The sequence below is a fragment of the Monodelphis domestica genome, chromosome 2, assembly GCF_027887165.1.
Source record: "Monodelphis domestica isolate mMonDom1 chromosome 2, mMonDom1.pri, whole genome shotgun sequence".
NCBI lineage: Eukaryota > Metazoa > Chordata > Mammalia > Didelphimorphia > Didelphidae > Monodelphis > Monodelphis domestica.
In genome coordinates this window covers 495,485,375-495,503,654 of record NC_077228.1, presented here as the reverse complement: position 1 = coordinate 495,503,654, position 18,280 = coordinate 495,485,375, and the positions used below count along the sequence as shown (strand labels likewise).

The 18,280-nt window shown below is 40.9% G+C and overlaps 1 protein-coding gene across 6 annotated transcripts in view; it reads right to left on the bottom strand.

Moving 5' to 3' along the window:
• VPS45 (vacuolar protein sorting 45 homolog) overlaps positions 1–18,280 on the bottom strand; it is a 73,227-nt gene that overhangs the window by 4,350 nt on the left and 50,597 nt on the right. Inside the window, exons 14-16 of one of the 6 annotated variants that reach the window (XM_056819325.1) lie at positions 17,300–17,431; positions 10,637–10,755; positions 7,950–10,050 (exon numbers count right to left, since the gene is read on the bottom strand). In XM_056819325.1, coding sequence (XP_056675303.1) covers positions 10,686–10,755; positions 17,300–17,431 — 202 coding nt within the window. In that variant the 3' untranslated portion in view covers positions 7,950–10,050; positions 10,637–10,685. Of the gene's footprint in view, positions 1–7,949; positions 10,051–10,636; positions 10,756–13,486; positions 15,247–15,796; positions 16,300–17,299; positions 17,432–18,280 lie in introns of those variants that run through there. The other 5 variants (XM_056819326.1, XM_007485364.3, XM_007485365.3 and 2 more) reach the window with 5 other exon arrangements.

The window sequence follows — 18,280 nt, the reverse complement described above, 5'->3', positions numbered from 1 at the left end:
TTGCTCATGCACAAGGCTCAGGATTGGTCCTGCTGGGCTCAGTGACCTGAGGTTTCCTCCTGATCTCCTAAGAAGGTCACAGGTGATTCTGTCACCCTCAACCCACAAAAGTCCTGCGTGCTCTTGGGATTAAACTATTGGCCTGGATGGCTCAGCTTCCCAGAGAAGCAGCTTGCCCACCACTGGCCTGGGCCTCACTGGTGTGTGTGTGTGGCCAGTTCCTCAGAGCAATGGCATTTGTCACAGGAGCTGTGCTGGGGGAAGAACCCAGGCACTTCTGACGGTCATCATGGGTGAACCACTGGGCAGGGCTGCCATGTTGGCCATTCCTGCTTCCTGGGTCCTGTCAGGCAGAAGGCTGGAGCAGACATGGTCAGTGACTTGGCTCCAGGGCCACAGAGCCCACTGGTACAGAAGATCACAGGAACATACCTCATGGCAACAGAAAATGTGAGAATTCTTTAGGTTTGGTTCCTCCACTTTGTAAAGGACAAAATTATAATGATCAAATGTATTTTTCATTATTGAGAACAGTGGATAGAGCCACTGTTGAAACCAGGAAGATGTGAGTTCCAGTCTTGTCTCTGACATATATTGGCTAGATCACTGGTAAGTCATTTGATCTCTTAATGCTCTGGTCAACTCTTAGATGAGAATCTACTGGCCTGCATTAGTGGTAAGAATTCTTTATTGAGCACTAATAAAATCACAGGCCTGGTCCTAAACTCCTTCCTCATTCTTAATACAGTTCTTGGAGATGTTCTAGAGGCTACAACAAATTAGACTAGAGACTCTTCAGACCCTTTGAACTCTAATCTTCTGATTCTATGAAGACTTGGGGAAACCCAACTTAGAAAGTAACCAATTTCTATACAAAGTAATGAGAAACCACTAGATCCTGCCAGGGAATCTTTGTTTCCTATTCCATGCCTTGACTCTTTCAGGGCTAGGTAATTGGAGTTCAGTGACTTGTCTGCCCAGAGTCACTCACCCACATTTGAACCCAGGTCTTCGATCTCCAGACCTGTGTGTGGTTTCCTTAGGCAATGAACTTGATTTTGATTCTTGGGAAAAATGCAGAAAGATCCTTAAAGGGATAGCTGATGAACATCTAGAACTGGAAGCAATGATTACAAAGGGCCAACACAGCTTCATCAATAGGTCATGCCAGATGAATCTCAGTTCCTTTTTGTGAGAGAGGTAGTTATATGGCATGCACAGAGCACTGGATCTGGAGTCAGGAAGACCTAAGTTCAAATCCAGCCTCAGCCACTTGTTTATTTAATCAAAAATTTTAATTACTTAAGTTTTTTTAAAATTACAAGTAGAAATTTTTTTTTGACAATTGTTTTCTGACATTTTATGAATCAGATTCTCTCCCTTCTCCTGTCCCTAAGGCATTAAATAGTCTGAGGTAGTGCTGTCATACAGTTTATGTTTCCATATTGCTCATGCTGCATCAGAAGATGCATATCATACATTCAATTAAAAAACTCATGAAGGGAATAAAGTGGAAGATGGCATGCTCTGATCTGCAATCAGACCCTAACAGTTCCAGCTTTGGTGGCTCAGCCATATATTAGCTGTGTGACCCTAGGAAAGTCACTAGCCTCTTGTTAGCTTCAGTTTGCCTTATTAGCTCTGTGACCCTTCCTTAGCTTCTTGTTTGCTCCAGTTTCCAAAAGTAAAAAATGGCAATAATAATAATACTAGCACTTTACCTTGAAGGGATGTTGTGGGGGTCAAATGAAATATTTACAAAAAGTGGCATTTGTAAGCACTATCTAAATGCTCATTTTCTTCCTTTGACACGATTACAAAAAGAAGATGAGGGAAATGCTTTGGACATGGTTTTAAAGTTTTCGAGACAGATTCAGAGCTGGTTGGATGGGCAGCTGTTAACAGTTTAATGCCAAGGAGGCCAGGGGGTCTCTGGAAGAATAGTGACTGTTAATATTATTTTTGATGTCTTGGATAAAAGCATAGAGGGTAGAATCACCAAATATGCAGATGACAGAAAGCTACAAGGAATAGTTATCCCATTGGCTGATGGAGTCAGGATCCTGGATCCTACAAAGCACTGGATTAAAATTCAATGAGCTAACATAAGTATAACATGATGGGATTATAGATAGATAGACGTTATTCTGAAAAAGATCTGGGGTTTTTAGAGGATGGCAAAGTCAATATGAATCATTAATTATGTGGAGTCAAAAGGGCTAATATGATCTGGGATTGCATTAAGAACTTCCAGGAATAGTCTCTCAGTCCTCTGCCCTCATTTGGAGCTCGGTGTTCAGCTCTTAGCTGTGAAGTCTATCCTTGGGCAACTAGGATGGTAAAGGATACTGAATCCATGACAAATAAAGACTGGTCAAAAGAACTATATACTTACATGGCGAAGAGAAGACTGGAGGGACACAATAGCTGTCTTGATGTATTTAAGGGGTTTAGTCATCTGGAAGGATTAGACTTGTTCTGTTTGGCCTCAGAAGGCAGAACCAGGAGTGATGGGTGTTAATTGTAAAATTTAGGCTTGATGTCAGGAAAAAAAAAATCACCTACTAATTAGAACTATTCAAGAGTGGAAGGGTGCCTTTGGGTAGCTTTCTCCCTTTTTTAGTTGGATTTCTGTTCATGTATGGGTTGGATTAGATTGTCACCGAGGTCCCTTTCAACTCTAAAATTCTGCAACTCTGAAATTATTCTCAGAGTCCCTTCTATACAAATGGGCAAAGCCCTCAGAAACGGATCTCCTACACAGGCTACTATCTCACTGCACTTGTACTTCTCAGGCTGGATTTTGTTTTCTGAAGCCATTTTACTTTATTTCTTTAAAAAGTCTATTTAAAGGCCTGCATTATAGATGAGTCACTGCACAGGATGCTTAAAAAAGTTATGAGCAATGAATATGTTGGTGTTTGGACCCCAAATTTAGATCGTGTTTAAAAACACAAATAGGAAGACTGACTTTTTTCTTTTTCAATTTATTTAAACTAAATCATCCTCGTTTAAAAATAAAAAAAAATGTGTCCACCCCCTCCTCTCCAATCAATTTCTTTTCATATGATACTCACAATAACTTGGTGAGTTAGGGGTGGGGCATCAGAGGAAACAAAAGCCCCACTTGTAAATTCAAAAAACTAGCCTTAAAGAATATAGGATCATATTCTTAAAAGTATATTTAACCTACTTAAAGCCCTTGGTAAGGAAAAAAGGCCATAAAGCAGCAACAAAGGTAGGACTAAATTTTTATAAAAGTAAATTTAAATTCAATATATATTTTCTTGTCTTTTTAGAAAACTACTGATCTAAGCTGATACTAGCAAAGAAATTAACTGGAAGGTTGGCTAGATCAGGATTGAAGGGTGGATACAGTGAAGAATAAAAAGGACCTTTTGGTTTAGGGGTTGGATGAATCAAAAGAAAAGAATCTTGGGAATTAATGATTAGGAAGAACAGAATATGTCCATTAATGGAGTAACAAGCTCCCAATTATAGCTAAATATTGTCACCAAGTGAGCCCAGGGGGCTGGTGTTTTTCAGCATTGAAAAATACCGAAGGTTGGAATATGATCTCATGGTTTGGAAGAACTTAATGGCTTCATTTTCTCAAACTTTTTTTCAGTTTTTTTCCCCCAACTTTCAACAACAATGGATGAGGGCAAAGGGAAGGGCCTATGACTCTAGCCAACCCTGGGAATATGCAACAAAGCTCTTGTAAAAATCCTCTAGGCATGTTTACATTTTACAATGGTCTACTGAATGCCTACTATGTGACTCTTTTGGGGGTATTAGTAGGCTCTGAGATTGGAGTTAATTCTTTTTTATTTCCTGATAAGAGTTTCTACTAATGGCTCCAGAAGGAAAAGGGTGACTGAGAAAAGAGAAGAGAGGAATAATGGCTTAGTCTGTCAGTTTAGAAGGTGTTAAATATTAAGACAAACACACCACTTCTTGGATCCCTACCCCATTCTTTGTTCTCACCAGGACCTCTACCTTTCTCAGGATTTTCTCAGGATGTCCCCTTTGAATTTTCTATACCCTCTTTCCATCCTATCAACCTCACCTTATTCTCTACCCTCAAATCCCTTGCCTTCTCCTATCATTGATCATGTCTTATGAAATCCCCATTTGGGATCCTCCCACTATCTGCCTCCCTTGGTCCTATAAAGAAAATTTCTCCCCAAGCCAATTTCTTTTCTAAACTCCCTCATTACTGTCAAGGTTACCCCCATCCTTCCAGCTATCCAGGCTTGCCACCTTGGGGCCCTCTCCATAAATCCAATCAGTTGCCAAATTTTGTTCTTTCTATTTTCACGGCACTCTTGGCCATATCTCTTTCTTTCCAAGCACACAGTCACCACCACAGCTGGGACCCTCATCACTGCTTTGCTGGCTGATTGCAACAGCCTGGTCTCAGGCCTCCATTTATCTTCCACTAAGCTGACCATGTCACCCCTTACTTCATAAGCTCTAGTGGCTCTCCATCACCTCCAAGATCAACTACAGAGCAATCTGACCAGGCCCCTTCCTACATTTCCAGCTCTCTTACACTTGGATCCCTCCCCTGGCTGTCCAGCTTTCCTGGCCTGACCTGCTGCCACTCACATGGTGCCCCCATTCTCTGTGTGCTGCTGGCTGTCCCTCATCATGCCCACCTCTCAGCATCTCTGGTTTCCTTCAAGATTCAGCTCAAACGCCACCTGCAGCAGACGACCTTTCTGGGTCATCTTCTATCCATTCTATGTGAATCTTGAATGTACTTATTTATATACACATTGTCTCCTTCACTAGAATGCACATAGTTTAGGCTATTGATGAATTTCCATTAAAGAAATCAAGTCGTTTTGGGGTCACATGGCTAAAGGATGATGAGCCTGGCCTGCTTCTACTATTGAGGAAACTTCATCTGCTCTGGAGTGAACAAATTACTCCTTTCAGGAGCTGAAAGAGACATTCTAGAGGGCATTCTTGAAGACTGAGGTAAAGTCTGCTTGTTTTGTCAGTCCTTTCCACACATGTTTATAAGACTTAAAACTGAGTAACCGGTGGCTGCTGAGAAATATTTGGGTCCTTTAATCTTGGTTCCAGTGCTGGCCATATACAATAGTTCCCCTTTTTGCTTCACACAAATAGCTTCATTACCAGAACTATTTCCTCTATTCTAGAAATTAAGCTGTCTTATATGTGCTAGGGTTTTTCTGAGGCCCTCGGATAAACGATTGCCTCCAATTACCCCATGCATGTCAGATAACCCTGGTTCTGGATGTTTTTTTTTTAAAGTCACTTCTAAAATATGAGATTCTGAGGTTATAGCTAAAAAAGATTTTGGACACAGCTAAAAGAAAAAAGTGGGGGAAAGGCACAATTTATAAAGGGGAGAGATAAAACAGAGGGAGGAAAAAGTCAACCTGCCAAGGCCAGGACTGATGGAGGTTTGAAAGCTCCCAACCATTGCAAAATCACACCACCTTAAGACCTGTAGACCTGTCCCAGGGAGAGGACAGAAAGGAAATCCTTCCCTCATGGGCAGTGAGCTCTCAGTCACCTTCTGGATCAGGTCTGGAATCTTACAGTGATGAAGATAGGATGACTATTGGCTTTTAGTTGTTGAAGGCTCCTGCTACTGACTGAGTCTGGAGTAACTAACACTAGAGAAAGCCCAGGACGGGCCCCATTCTTGAGAAGGGAAGGCCTTGTCAGTGGGGAGCACATCTGCCTTTGGGCACATAGGGGCATCCTGATTGGTGATCTCAACACTGTGGTCCTTTAAACCATTGTTTTAAGTGGGTCAGGTGGTATGTTTTCTTGATGAAATCAATAAAGCTCTGCTTATCAAGCATTCTACACCAGTTAATCATAGTCTCCCACTCAAGGAATACGGTCAGCTATGATGGAATTTCGAGGGAGAATCACTCTTCTACTCTCGGCCTCCTGTAAGCGAGGCGAGAAGGGAGTATGATTAAAAACGGAGCCTTTTTGGCCCTCTGTTAGGAGGATTTTAGAAGGCCAGCTCTTCTAAGCTCTAGCCTCCAAGAAGTATCTATGAGGAGATAGTAGTGAAAGGGGGAAGCAGGATTCATCTTATTCTTAGACTCTCTATTCCAGGGGATTTTAACCTTCTCCTTTGATTGCCAATTCTAAATCACTTCTGGGAATTTTGTCCTCATCTCTAATCTAGATCTCTACTATTATAATCCAAGATCATCAATAGTGAATGTATATGTATGAATTGGTGGTTTCTCTAGTATTCTTGTTGCTCATGCTCCTACATTTTTTTCCCTGTGATCTAAAAACAAGCCAGCCAAACGGTCCCCCTTTCTTCTACTGACTAATCCTGCAGTTGCCAGGTATACTAAAACTGCCTTAAGATTAATTTTATCACAGTTGGCAAACACACTACAAAATGACCCTAGGACAAGCCTTGGTGGTATAATGTGGAGGTCTAAGACCTCAAATCAGAATGATTTGAAGTTAACTTGAATCCTTCTAACACTTCCTTAATAATTATTCTCCTTGCTTGATATGACTTTGTCTATATTGAAATTTAACATTTTTTTTGCCAGTTTAGTAATGACAGGTGCTAAGAATAAATTCTCTAGGATTTTCTACCTAGATTGGCTTCTTGGACAGATGCCTTTATCCTTAAGTCTTGTTTTTTTTTTTTGCAAAAAGGAATATTATCAATACTCACTGTGTTTCCTGAACCAGAGAGGAGCTGAGATTCAAATTACTGAGGAACAAAAGTATATACTTGGAATAATACAATATTCTGAAATTTTTGGTTAAATATGTTTTCTGTTAGATTTTATCACCATTTAAGAATTTGAAATATGAACATCCATTGATATCTCAAGTTGACTGAATATCTGTACCTAAATACCGTATATGCATTGTCTTTTCTGTAACCTAAGGAAAAAGAACATGTTCATATGGATGAGTGCACATACCAGATCTCTGACTTCCTGTACCCAAATACCAACAACAAATTCTACAGTCATTTCTGAAATATATCTTAGGTTAAGATACCAAATATTCTCCTGGGAGCCCAAGTCCCAGTGGGATTGATTTTTCCCTTTAACACCTTCTTGGAACAAGAAAGCATATTCCTGCCTTTCCTAAAACATGACTGCTCCTTTTCTTACCCTTACATGAACATGATTACAGACATCTGAACAATGCAAGAAAAAGAAAGGCGCAGCCTCGCTGTTTGCCTCTTTCCTGCACAGAGCAACAGATGCAAAAATGTAACTAATGGCACATACATAGAGTTCTACATGTAACATTCACTGGCATATCATGTGCAGGGAGGAGACAGATAACCCTCAAGGCCTACAAAGCCAGCGGATGGATGGTATCCCTTGGGGAGAGGACAGCCTAAGATATCAATTACAGGGGGTCTGAAAGGAGGTTATCTCTTGGGAATAAAAACAGCTATTGATGTACTCTCTCGCCAGCAAGAATCAGGAAGACAGTAACAGTTTGTTGGGACAACTACAACTTGAGGGCAGAGACTGTTCCTTAGAACAAGCCAAAAAAACTCAGCACAGAAAGAGTCCATTCAGGGGACCCTATGAAAATGGTTAAAATCCTTTAGATGTAGTTTGTTAACTCCTCAGAATTGGGTGGGGCAGAGGAAGAGGGAGAGAGTGAGAGAGAGGAGAGGGAGGGGGGGAGAGAGAGAGGAGAGGGAGGGGGGGGGAGAGAGACAGAGAGGGAGGGAGGGACAGAGGGAGGGGAAAAGGAGGGAGAGGGAGAGAGAGGGAGGGAGGAAAGAAGGGAGAGGGAGAGAAGGAGAGAGAGAGAGGGAAGGAGAAAGAGAGAGTGAGAGAGAGGAGAGGGAGGGAGGGAGGGAGAGAGAGAGAGAGAGAGAGAGAGAGAGAGAGAGAGAGAGAGAGAGAGAGAGAGAGAGAGAGAGAGAGAGGGACAGAGGGAGGGGGAAAAGGAGGGAGAGGGAGGGAAAGAGAGGGAGAAAGAGAGGGAAGAGGGAGGGAGGAAAGGAAGGAGAGAGGGAGTGTCTGTATGTGTAAGTTATAAACTTCTTTTCTTGACAGTATCATAAATGCCATTTTCATCACTGTCCTCCATAAATACTTCTATTTGGTTTGGTATTACCATCTCATGAATGACATAAAAGTCATAAAAGACTTTTTTAAAAATTGTTTTTGTTTTAAACCCTTACCTTCTGTCTTAGAATCAGTACTATGTATTGGTTCCAAGGCAGAAGAGTGGTAAGGGCTAGGCAATGGGGGTTAAGTGTGACCAAGGTCACAGATCTAGGTAGTCACTGAGGTCATATTTGAACCCAGGACCTCCCAAATCCAAGCCTGTGTGCTTTATCCACTACGCTGCCTGGCTGCCTTGAAGCATTACCACTTAAATAACTCCAGTGGAAGTATGGCCCAGCTTGAGCCAGGCAACACACCACTTCAAATCAGAACTCTAGGTTAAAATTTGGTTTGTTTCAGGGTGTCCATAATGTGATTCCAATACTTAGGAAGGCTTTTTAATTACTAAAAGGGATTTATTTCTTCACCACAGCTCATACTCATCTATACCACCCTTAGTGGCTTAATCTCAACAGTGAACACAGTGGCTCTGATAGCTGGTCCTGAAATACCAACATGTAAGGAGTGTCCTCTGGATTTCTCTCCTTTTGAAATGCAAATTCAGTCACAGTATCCTAATTTTTCTGTAAATAATTCAGAGATTGAGCCAACTTGCGGTCACAAGAGAAGCTCCAAGTTTCTAGTATTACTTGTTCAGGTAGAGATCTACAAAGTACCTGTTGACAATACGAATTTGCTCCTCAGTTCAAATTTATTTACAGTAAGTGTGTCTCAGGGTTTTTTTTTTTTTAATGCCTTAAACCAAACCCTTTGGTAAAAAGTTCTGCTTGACATCTGCCACTGTTAACTGCTACTAGCAATCAGATGCCTCTTTGGGTGGCTAACCTAAAAGTGGTCACTTTTAATGAAGTTTATAACTTTAATTTGAAAAGAATGTTTATCACTTTTCATTTTCACCCTCAATGATACTTGGACAAAGTAAATCTCAAAACACAACAGAATGCTTCTCTATCCCTCCCCTTTTCTAGGCATTAATAATCCCCCTCTGCCACTGGATATTTGACACAAAAAGGTGGGGTGGATTTTCTAATGATATTGCAAATTAGCAAGAGATTTTTTAAAAAGGGCATCAGACTCCTCAAAAACCTTAGGGTAGGATTGGAAAAAGACACAGAACAGAAGCATCTCCCTTGTTTGTTGTCTGAATCATTTGTATTGCTGAAAGTTAAGACATTTGGGGTAGGCTTTTACTCCTTGTTTTCCATTTGATTTATTGGGTTTTGGTGAGGGTGGTTGTATTTGTAACCCCCCCCCCCCCAAGCCTCTCTCTTAGCCTGCATACCAATGCAATCTCTGTTCTTAACTTGCATAAATTCAGAGATGTGGCCAATAAGCCAAGTGGGCAACAGAATTTGGCACAAATAGCTACCAACTCCTGAACACATTTATCGTTAGCCCATGAAGCTTTCAAGCTTGAAAGGAATCTGACAAGTGGAAGATCTTTGTTCCAAGGGACACCTCCTGCCAGGTTATTTCTTTATTCCAGGCAGTTCAGTGCTTGTGAAAAGTGCTGAACTAATAGAGCTCTGAACTGACCTGCTGCCCATTTGCCCACAGCTTAGGCACGATTTGGATGGTGGTGGTGGCGGCAGCAGCAGAACAATTATTCTGAACATTCATCCAGTGCCTCTTTTCTCTGCCTCCCACATCAAGGTCAGGCTTGGAAGGATTTCTTCCAGGGGATGAGCAGTTCTATCTGTGTAGTTTGGGTTTTTTTTTGCTTCTTGGCCTCTCTGCTCACCCTGCCAACTCAAGGTGTCAACTGATACTGGCAGGGACTCTGCCTCTTTAATATTGATTGAGTTGTGAAGTGATAAGGCAGACCAGACCATCTTAAAGCCCAAACCAGGATGCATGTTCTGTTGCTAGGCAGGATCATTTGATGCGGAAATATGGACTACATCCAAAATGAATATCTCTAGGACAGAAAAAAATGAGTGGTTCCACATCACTATGTAGTTAGGGATTGATGCTTTTACAATATGCTCAAGTCTATGAGAGACAGAAGGAAAGATTTACTGAATTCATTTTCTCTTCCTACTCTCCACGTCACCCAGGATTTTGACTTCTAAGGTTAGTATTGTGTAGGTTTATCTAGACTGCAAATGGGAACATACTATATATGCTCTATAGTTTTTATTCACCAGGGTAACAGGTCTAGAGAAAAATCACATTAGTGATACCGAAGCCAGGTATGACATGAATTGGACATTTAGCAGTTTTTCTTGGGTGAATACCCATTATGTAGGTTAAGGGCACAGCAGAACTGCAAGTGGTCTACAAAGGGCTCTGGGGGCCTAGGACCACTCAGGAAAGAGCTGTGTTTTTAGCCCGCTATCATTCAAGCCCCTACTGCAGCAGGTTCTTAGCCTTCGGGGGGCGGAGGGGGGGTGGGAAAGCATGAAGGTTATGGAAAGCTCTGAGCAGCTGCTGTTGTTTCTCTGTATTTTGTTGTATATAAAGGGGAAAGAAAAAGCAACAGGACTGTTAAATTTCTTACTTACTACATATAAAGTAGAAAAAAATTTTTGCTTCTGTGTTCAGAGGATGACTTTAAAAACTGACAGTCCTCGGAAGACTTCTAAATTCTGTGATATCAGTGGCACAATGGATGGGCACTTGACTTGGAATCAGGAAGGAAGTAAAAGAAGGACAAAGGAAACAACCATTTATGAACTGTCTACCATGTGCTAGACACTATGCTAAGTGCTTTACAAATATCTCATTTGATCTCACAACCATCCTGGGAGATAGGTGCTACCATTACTCCCATTTTATAGATGAAGAAACTGGGGCAAGCAGAAGTTAAGTGACTTACCCAGGGCCACACAGCTAGGAAGTGTCTGAAGCTGGATTTGAACTTAGGTCTTCCTGACTCCAGAACCAGTGTTCTTGCCACAGTTTCACTTCACTGAGTTTGAATTTTGACTTAGGTACTAACTGTGTGAACTTGGGCAAGTCAGTCTTTCTCAGTTTCAAATTTTTAAATGAAGATAACAGTATCACTTCCCTTCCAGCTGTCCTGAAGATCAAATGAGTTAACATGGGTAAAGTGCTTTGCAAACCTTAAAACAGTATGCAAATCCTAGCTATTATTATTATTATGCTCCTTCATGGCTTAAAAGGAAGTAAACCATTTTACCTTCTGTGGCTTTTAAATCTGAACAAATGCAGGCACATGTATAGCTTCATCAGAGCAGTTCTATAGAAACAAATGGTATATAAACAGGCACTACTCACTCTCTCTCCCTCTCACCCTCCCACCCTGCCCTTCTCTTTCTCACTCCCTCTCTCCTTCTCTGCAACTTGTCCTTGAGCCACTGAAGAGATAAACACTTGAAGAAACCAACCAAGTTTTTAAAATGGGCAAATTATATAAAACTGCGCATACTCTCTGATCCCATAATACTAGGTCTGTGGACCAAAAAGATCATTTAAAAGGGAAAAGGACCTACTTGTTCAAAAATATTTATAGCATATAATATATAGTTTTTGTGGTGCTAGAAATCGGGGGAATGTCCCCCGATTGGGGAATGGCTGAACAAACTGTGGTATGTGATGATGGTGGAATACTATTGTGCTATAAGAAATGATGAGCAGGATGACTTCAGAAAAAGCTACATGAACTGATGCAGAGTGAAATGAGCAGGACTGGGAGAACATTACTGTACAGAGTAACAGCAATGCTGTACAATGACCAGCTGTGAGAGACTTTGCTACTCTCAGCAATACAATGCTCCAGTGGGACGATTCTGAAGGACTTATGACAAACACTGCTCTCCACCCTCACAGAAAGAACTGTTGGGAGCTGGGTACAAAGCATATCGTTTTTCACATTAGTTTCTTCATGGTTTTATTGGGAGAGTTTGGTTTTGTATAAGTATTCTCTTACAACAATGACCAATATGGAAGTATGTTTTGCATGATAATATATGTATAACTCAGATCAAATTGCTTATCAACTTTGAGGGGGCAATTTGGATTTTATAATTTCAGAAAAGGTATGTTGAAAATTGTTATTACATGTAATTGGGAAATTAAAATACCCTTGAATAAAGAAAAAAAAAATGGACCGTCTAATCTGTAACCTCAAAGGCAAATTAAACTTTGGACTCAAATAATGTAAATTCTCCTGTAAAATACATGCTGTGTGTGTGTGTGGGGGGGGGGGGGCAGCTGGGTAGCTCAGTGGATTGAGAGCCAGACCTAGAGAGGGGAGGTCCTAGGTTCAAATGTGGCCTCAGCCACTTCCCAGCTGTGTGACCCTGGGCAAGTCACTTGACCCCCATTGCCTAGCCCTTACCATTCTTCTGCCTTGGAGCCAATACACAGTATTGACTCCAAGACAGAAGGTAAGGGTTTAAAAAAAATATACATGCTGTGGGGAGGGGGTAGGGCAACTGGGTAGCTCAGTGGATTGAGAGCCAGACCTAGAGATGGGAGATCCTGGGTTCAAAGTTGGCCTCAGACACTTCTGAGATGTGTGACCCTGGACAAGTCCCTTAACCTCCATTTCCTAGCCCTTACCACACTTCTGCCTTAGAACCAATACACAGTAATGATTCTAAGATGGAAGGTAAGGGTTTCAAAATAAATAAAATAAAATAAAAGATGCCAACAGAAAGACAAAAAGGGAAAGAAGATGGACTTTCGTGTTACTAGCTTATGCTGGAAAAGGTAATCTTAATGCACACATCTTCATTTCTTTTTTTTTTTAAACCCTTACCTTCTGTCTTGGAGTCAATACTGTGTATTGGCTCCAAGGCAGAAGAGTGGTAAGGGCTAGGCAATGGGGGTCAAGTGACTTGCCCAGGGTCACACAGCTAGGAAGTGGCTGAGGCTAGATTTGAACCTAGGACCTCCCGTCTCTAGGGCTGACTCTTAATCCATTGAGCTACCCAGCTGCCCCCCACATCTTCATTTCTTACCAGGAACTGAATTCCCTTCTGTATAGGGACAAGTGTGGCTCATGGCTGAGAATGTTTCAATGACAGCAGTACAGGTTACTGAAGTATACAGGGTAGAAACCCTATGTGTGAGGAGAGCTGCTGAGATGTAAATGTCCCTGGGGGATTGGTTACTTGAACTGCAACTCATGGTGTGCAGTAGTCATGTAGTTATGATTTTCTGGGGACAAGTGGGATAAATCTTAACCCCAATAAAAAGAATTCCCAAGTTTTCCCCAACTCCTTTCCAATTAGGGATTCTACCCAATGGCCCTGGAATATCTTCCCCAAATGCTTTCTCTCTCTCTCTCTCTCTCTCTCTCTCTCTCTCTCTCTCTCTCTCTCTCTCTCTCTCTCTCTCTCTCTCTCTCTCTCTCTTCCCCCCCCCCCCCCCTTCTTTCTTAGCTTTGATACTAAGTATTGGTTCTAAGGCAGAAGAGCAGTAAGGACTAGGCAATTGGGATTAAGTGACTTGGTCAGAGTCACACAGCTTAGAAGTGACTGAGGTTAAATTTGAACCCAGGACCTCCCATTTCTAGACCTGGTTCTCTATCTAGCAGCTTCTGGATCTTATAGTTTCTAAACCACCTCAGAAGGTTATGGGAAGATTATTTTCAAGGTGAAACAAAACATACTAAGTCACAACTATTTTATCTTTTCCGGGCAGAAGCCCACAACGATATGAGGCTGAATGAGAGTCACAGGCCAAAACAAAAACAGAGACAAAAAGGGTCTCTCTCCCTTGCCTCAATCTGCTGCATATGTGGATGTTGTTTCTGTTGACAGAAGGGCCATCATGCCTATGACTTGACTTCAAAGGGCCTGGGATTCTGCTTAGGTCTTGCTTTAAGGTTCAGAGGGAGGTGAGTTGTCTGATCAGAGCTGCCCTGGGAAAGGGTTTTCCCTCCTTTATGGAATGGTTCCTGTACAGCACATGAAATCCCCAGCTACCAACTGCCCATTTCCTTCCTATTCACTGGGGTATCTCCCTGTGCTGACCCTTAGATCTGTCTATACTCTCCCCATTGCTCTTTGTTCTCTGCCTTCTGAATGGCCATTTCTTTGCAAAGAGTTTCCATTTGACCGTAGAATGCTTATAATTAAGTGTGGATCTTTGCTAACCTTTTGAAATTGATATTCCTAATCTCCTTGTATTTTTGCTGAAAAACAAACAAAACTTCAAATTATTGTATCAGAATGTGATGTTGGCATGGCACAACTAGAAATATCAGAAAATAAAATGAAAAAACCCCAACCACCCAGTAAAAACAAATGATTACATTTTCTTTTTACCAAGATTTGGCACCTTTTGGTTCAAACCAGGCCCATTAAACCGAGGCTTATAAAGTGTTATTTCAATGTTAACTTTCCTTGTTAAGGAACTGGGAGTTGGAGGTTTACTGAATAGGCTCCTAATAACAAAAGTGGCATTCATCATGGAGATTAAGCCTCACTGCTAAGAACTTCACACTACTAGCTAAAACTGTCTTGGTGTGGTAGTTGAATACTTAAGCATTTGCAGTTAAAAAAAAAAAACTGATTTCTGAAATGCACATTTTACAATCTACTAAGAGTTCTGTAAAAAAGGAAACAGCCTACAGGGAGTAGAGATTTGCAAGTGATGGTTATAAAGACTGAACAACAATTCATACAGTCAGGTGAATTTATCCAAATTGACAATTATGGCAATTCTTAAAAAAAAAAAATCCCATCAAGGACCAGTGGTTCAAATTGAATACCATTCAGCAAGCTGGAAGACTTGGCAGAGATGGACCAAAATGGGATCAATAAGGGAGGATGTGGTCAAAAGAGTGTTTGAGGTTGACTTCCTAAAAGTTATCTGTTTTGGAATTTAGGCATTGTCTTCAGGGAAAATCTAATTGCTCAGTTTTAAACTCTGATTGTAAGTGAAAAGCAAACCTATCCTTAAAAACAGGTCAGAAGGCAATGCAAGAAAAAGGTATCTTTCAGGGTTGTTTTTTTTTTGAGCAGGGAAATTATGTAACTAGAGATGAGTAGATTATTTAAATAAGCCTAAACATTAAGAAAAAAGTTCCTCACATACCTCTCCGTGGTCAAAACCCCTAGATTTCTAAAGTGGATTTACATTATTCAGCAAGTGGGATGATATCATCCAAGCAATAATTTCAAAGGAGAAGCATTTTCCTCTGCAAAGGGAAGCAGATGAATGGCACAGTTTGTATGACTTAGGAATATTAAAAAGTGTTCCAATTTGGGACAAAAATCCAAGTTACAACCACAGCAAAGATTTATGTTTCACTGCTTCTTTAAACTGTGGTAGGAATGTGCTTTTTTCTTTCTACCTGGTTTTGAAATTATAAGCAGAACACTTCAATCATTCTCCTAACCAAACATATTAACTATCTACCGGTTAGAAACCGTTCCTTCTCTTTAAATCAATCAGGGCAAAACAGGCTACCTTGACTATTTTGTGGCATATTTAGTTTAATCTAATTAAAAAAAAAAAACCCTTACCTTCTGTCTTAAAATCAATATTGTGTATTGGTTCTAAGGCAGAAGAGTGGTAAGGGCTAGGCAATGGGGGTTAAGTGACTTGACCAAGGTCACACCACTAGGCAGTGTCAGAGGCCACATTTGAACTCAGGATCTCCTGTCTCTGGGCCTGGCTCCCAATCCATTAAGCCACCCAGCTGCTTCCCACATGATTATTTTCAGAGAGAAATAAAACACACCAAGTCACAACTGTTTTTATATTGTCAAAGGTAGAACCCACAGTGACAATTTTACTCTTAGAAGCATCCTAAAGAAATTCTGAGACTGAGCAGCTGCTGAATAACTTCCGCGGTTTGGCCAGCAAATCTTTAACGTGGGTCTTTGGTTTCACCGTGTTTCTACCACGGCAAATGGGAGCGGGTCACCTGTTTCATTCCTTCTCACTTTCCTCTTCTGTTGAGTTAATATTACTGTCCGGCAGCCTGAATGATTTCATTATAAGATGAGGGAGTTTTGTATATTTGAAAGGTGGAGGGAGTGAAGAATGGAGAGAATCTGGAATCTCTGCTTGGCTAGCAGCTGGCAGAGGAGGGTAGAGTTCTAAGACAGGCGTGTGGAAGGCTGAAGATACAGAAGACGGCTTCTCAATTAGCCGACTATGGCCACCCACTATCACGCAGTGTAGCTTAAATTGCTTCCTTAACATACTCTCAATCACCACTCTCTTAATGTTCAGCTGCTATGTGCTATGGGAATGCAAAATCATTTTATCATTAGCCAATGCTAAACATAATTAAGAGCATAAATCATCTTCAGGAAAAGTGACAAGGCATTATGAAGTCAACATTTTCTAACTTTTGGATTATGTATGATACTGTTGCTGTTCTGTAGTATGGGGGATCAAGTGATGACTATATTGTCATTTACTGAAAAACCTCTGAGGGTGTTTTGGGGAAGCAGAACCAGATGGAAGGAAAGGATGAATAAAGAGCAGTTTGAGGTTTGCCATCAGAATGGGGAAGCCCAGAGATGTCCAACATCAGCAGGTTGTAGTAGAAAGAGCGCTAATCTTGGGAGTCTGCAGAGACCTGGGTTTGAATACTACAACCAACACACTTAATAACTGTATAGTCACATAGACAGGAATTTGAATATTTCTTATGACCACCCTTATTCCTATTTCACAGGCTGTTGTGAGAAAAGTGCTTTTAAAAACTTCAATCAGTAGAGCATTAGAAGATATAATATCGCCTGGAATTTTCAACAATCTAGAGTTTGTGATTAAGTTTTTTTTCTACTCTGAGACATAGAAACAATAGTTTTTTTAATTAAAAAAAATAACCTTTATCTTTTGTCTTATAATACGGAATATCCGTTCCAAGGCAAAAGAGTGGTAAGGGTTTAAGCAAATGGGATAAGTGACTTGCCCAGGGTCACACAGCTAGAAGTGTCTAAGGCCAGATTTGAATCTGAGACCGCCTGCCTCCAGGCTTGAACCTCTATTCCTTCAGTCATTTTGCTGCTCCAACAATAGCTTTATTACATGAAGGTGCTGTCCTGGCCTCTATACTCTAGGCCTGTGCCTTAACCAAGTGACTAAGAAGAGTCTTAAAGGATAGATTCTACCTCGATTAACTCCAAACCAATCTGTGAACTAATCCTCTCAGTACAATTGGCTTCCACTTGAGCAAACATTTCTGGTCCAAGGGAAATGTGAGTCAGACAGTTGGTGGTGTTGTCTTTTACCTTTTTGTGTTGTGTATTGTGGTTCCTCCCAGGACAATCCTAACTCCAGGAGTAGAGCGGTTTAAGTTATAAACTGTCAGGGCCTCTTCATAGGTGGTCCCTCCAATGATAAACACGATGATATCTTGAGGCCTGTGGTAAAGAAGAAGATCAGTTCTATGGAATAGCGAAATGAAGGCCAGATTCTGATATTCTATATAAATACAGTCTCAATTTTTTGGAGGGGAAAAAGCTAGAGGCTGGGGGGAGGGAAGAGGAACAGTACACTAAAACATTACAGAAAGAAAGGTTTCAAGGAAGTTTATTTATCTAAATTGGCAGGAAACAGATTGTTGGAAATGTCGAATAATCATTTACTCCCTATTTATGAGCGGATGTCCTATAAGCTCTATACAGTGGGTTTCAAAATAGCACGCTAATGGTTGCAGGAGCAAAATGAAGAAATAATCTTTTATATTCAAGAAGCTCCAGAGTGCTTTATTGTAATGTGGAATCAGCTTTCAATGTAAAAATAATTTATGCTTGTGCTAAACATCTCCTTTCATGTATAAGCAGTTCAGCAGTATTTGGTAGAATGTAGCAATAGCAGCCTCTATCCAAAAACCTCAAAAAGCACTCTAGTTGGTTCTGAGGCACTTGGTCTTCTCTATGAGATAAAAACATTTATTGGGTAGCAACCTCAACTTTCTCCCAAAACCATCACACCAGAATCTTCTGCTAAAATTAAAACTAAATCAAATATCCAATGCCTGGGGATGTTTTTTGTCTAGTCAATGACCCATCTGCCAAGCTGGTTTAGACACCATTGAGATGTTTCACTGATTTTTCATTTTTTTTTTACCAGAGTAGACTCCAAATAAAATTGTCCTGGGTCTCCTGATCACTTTTTAGAGCAAAAAAGGAAAAAAAATTGGTGTGAATATCAAAATAACCAGAGTCTACTTTGTTTTGCCTCTCCTAGGATTACTGTTTCAGAGCTAT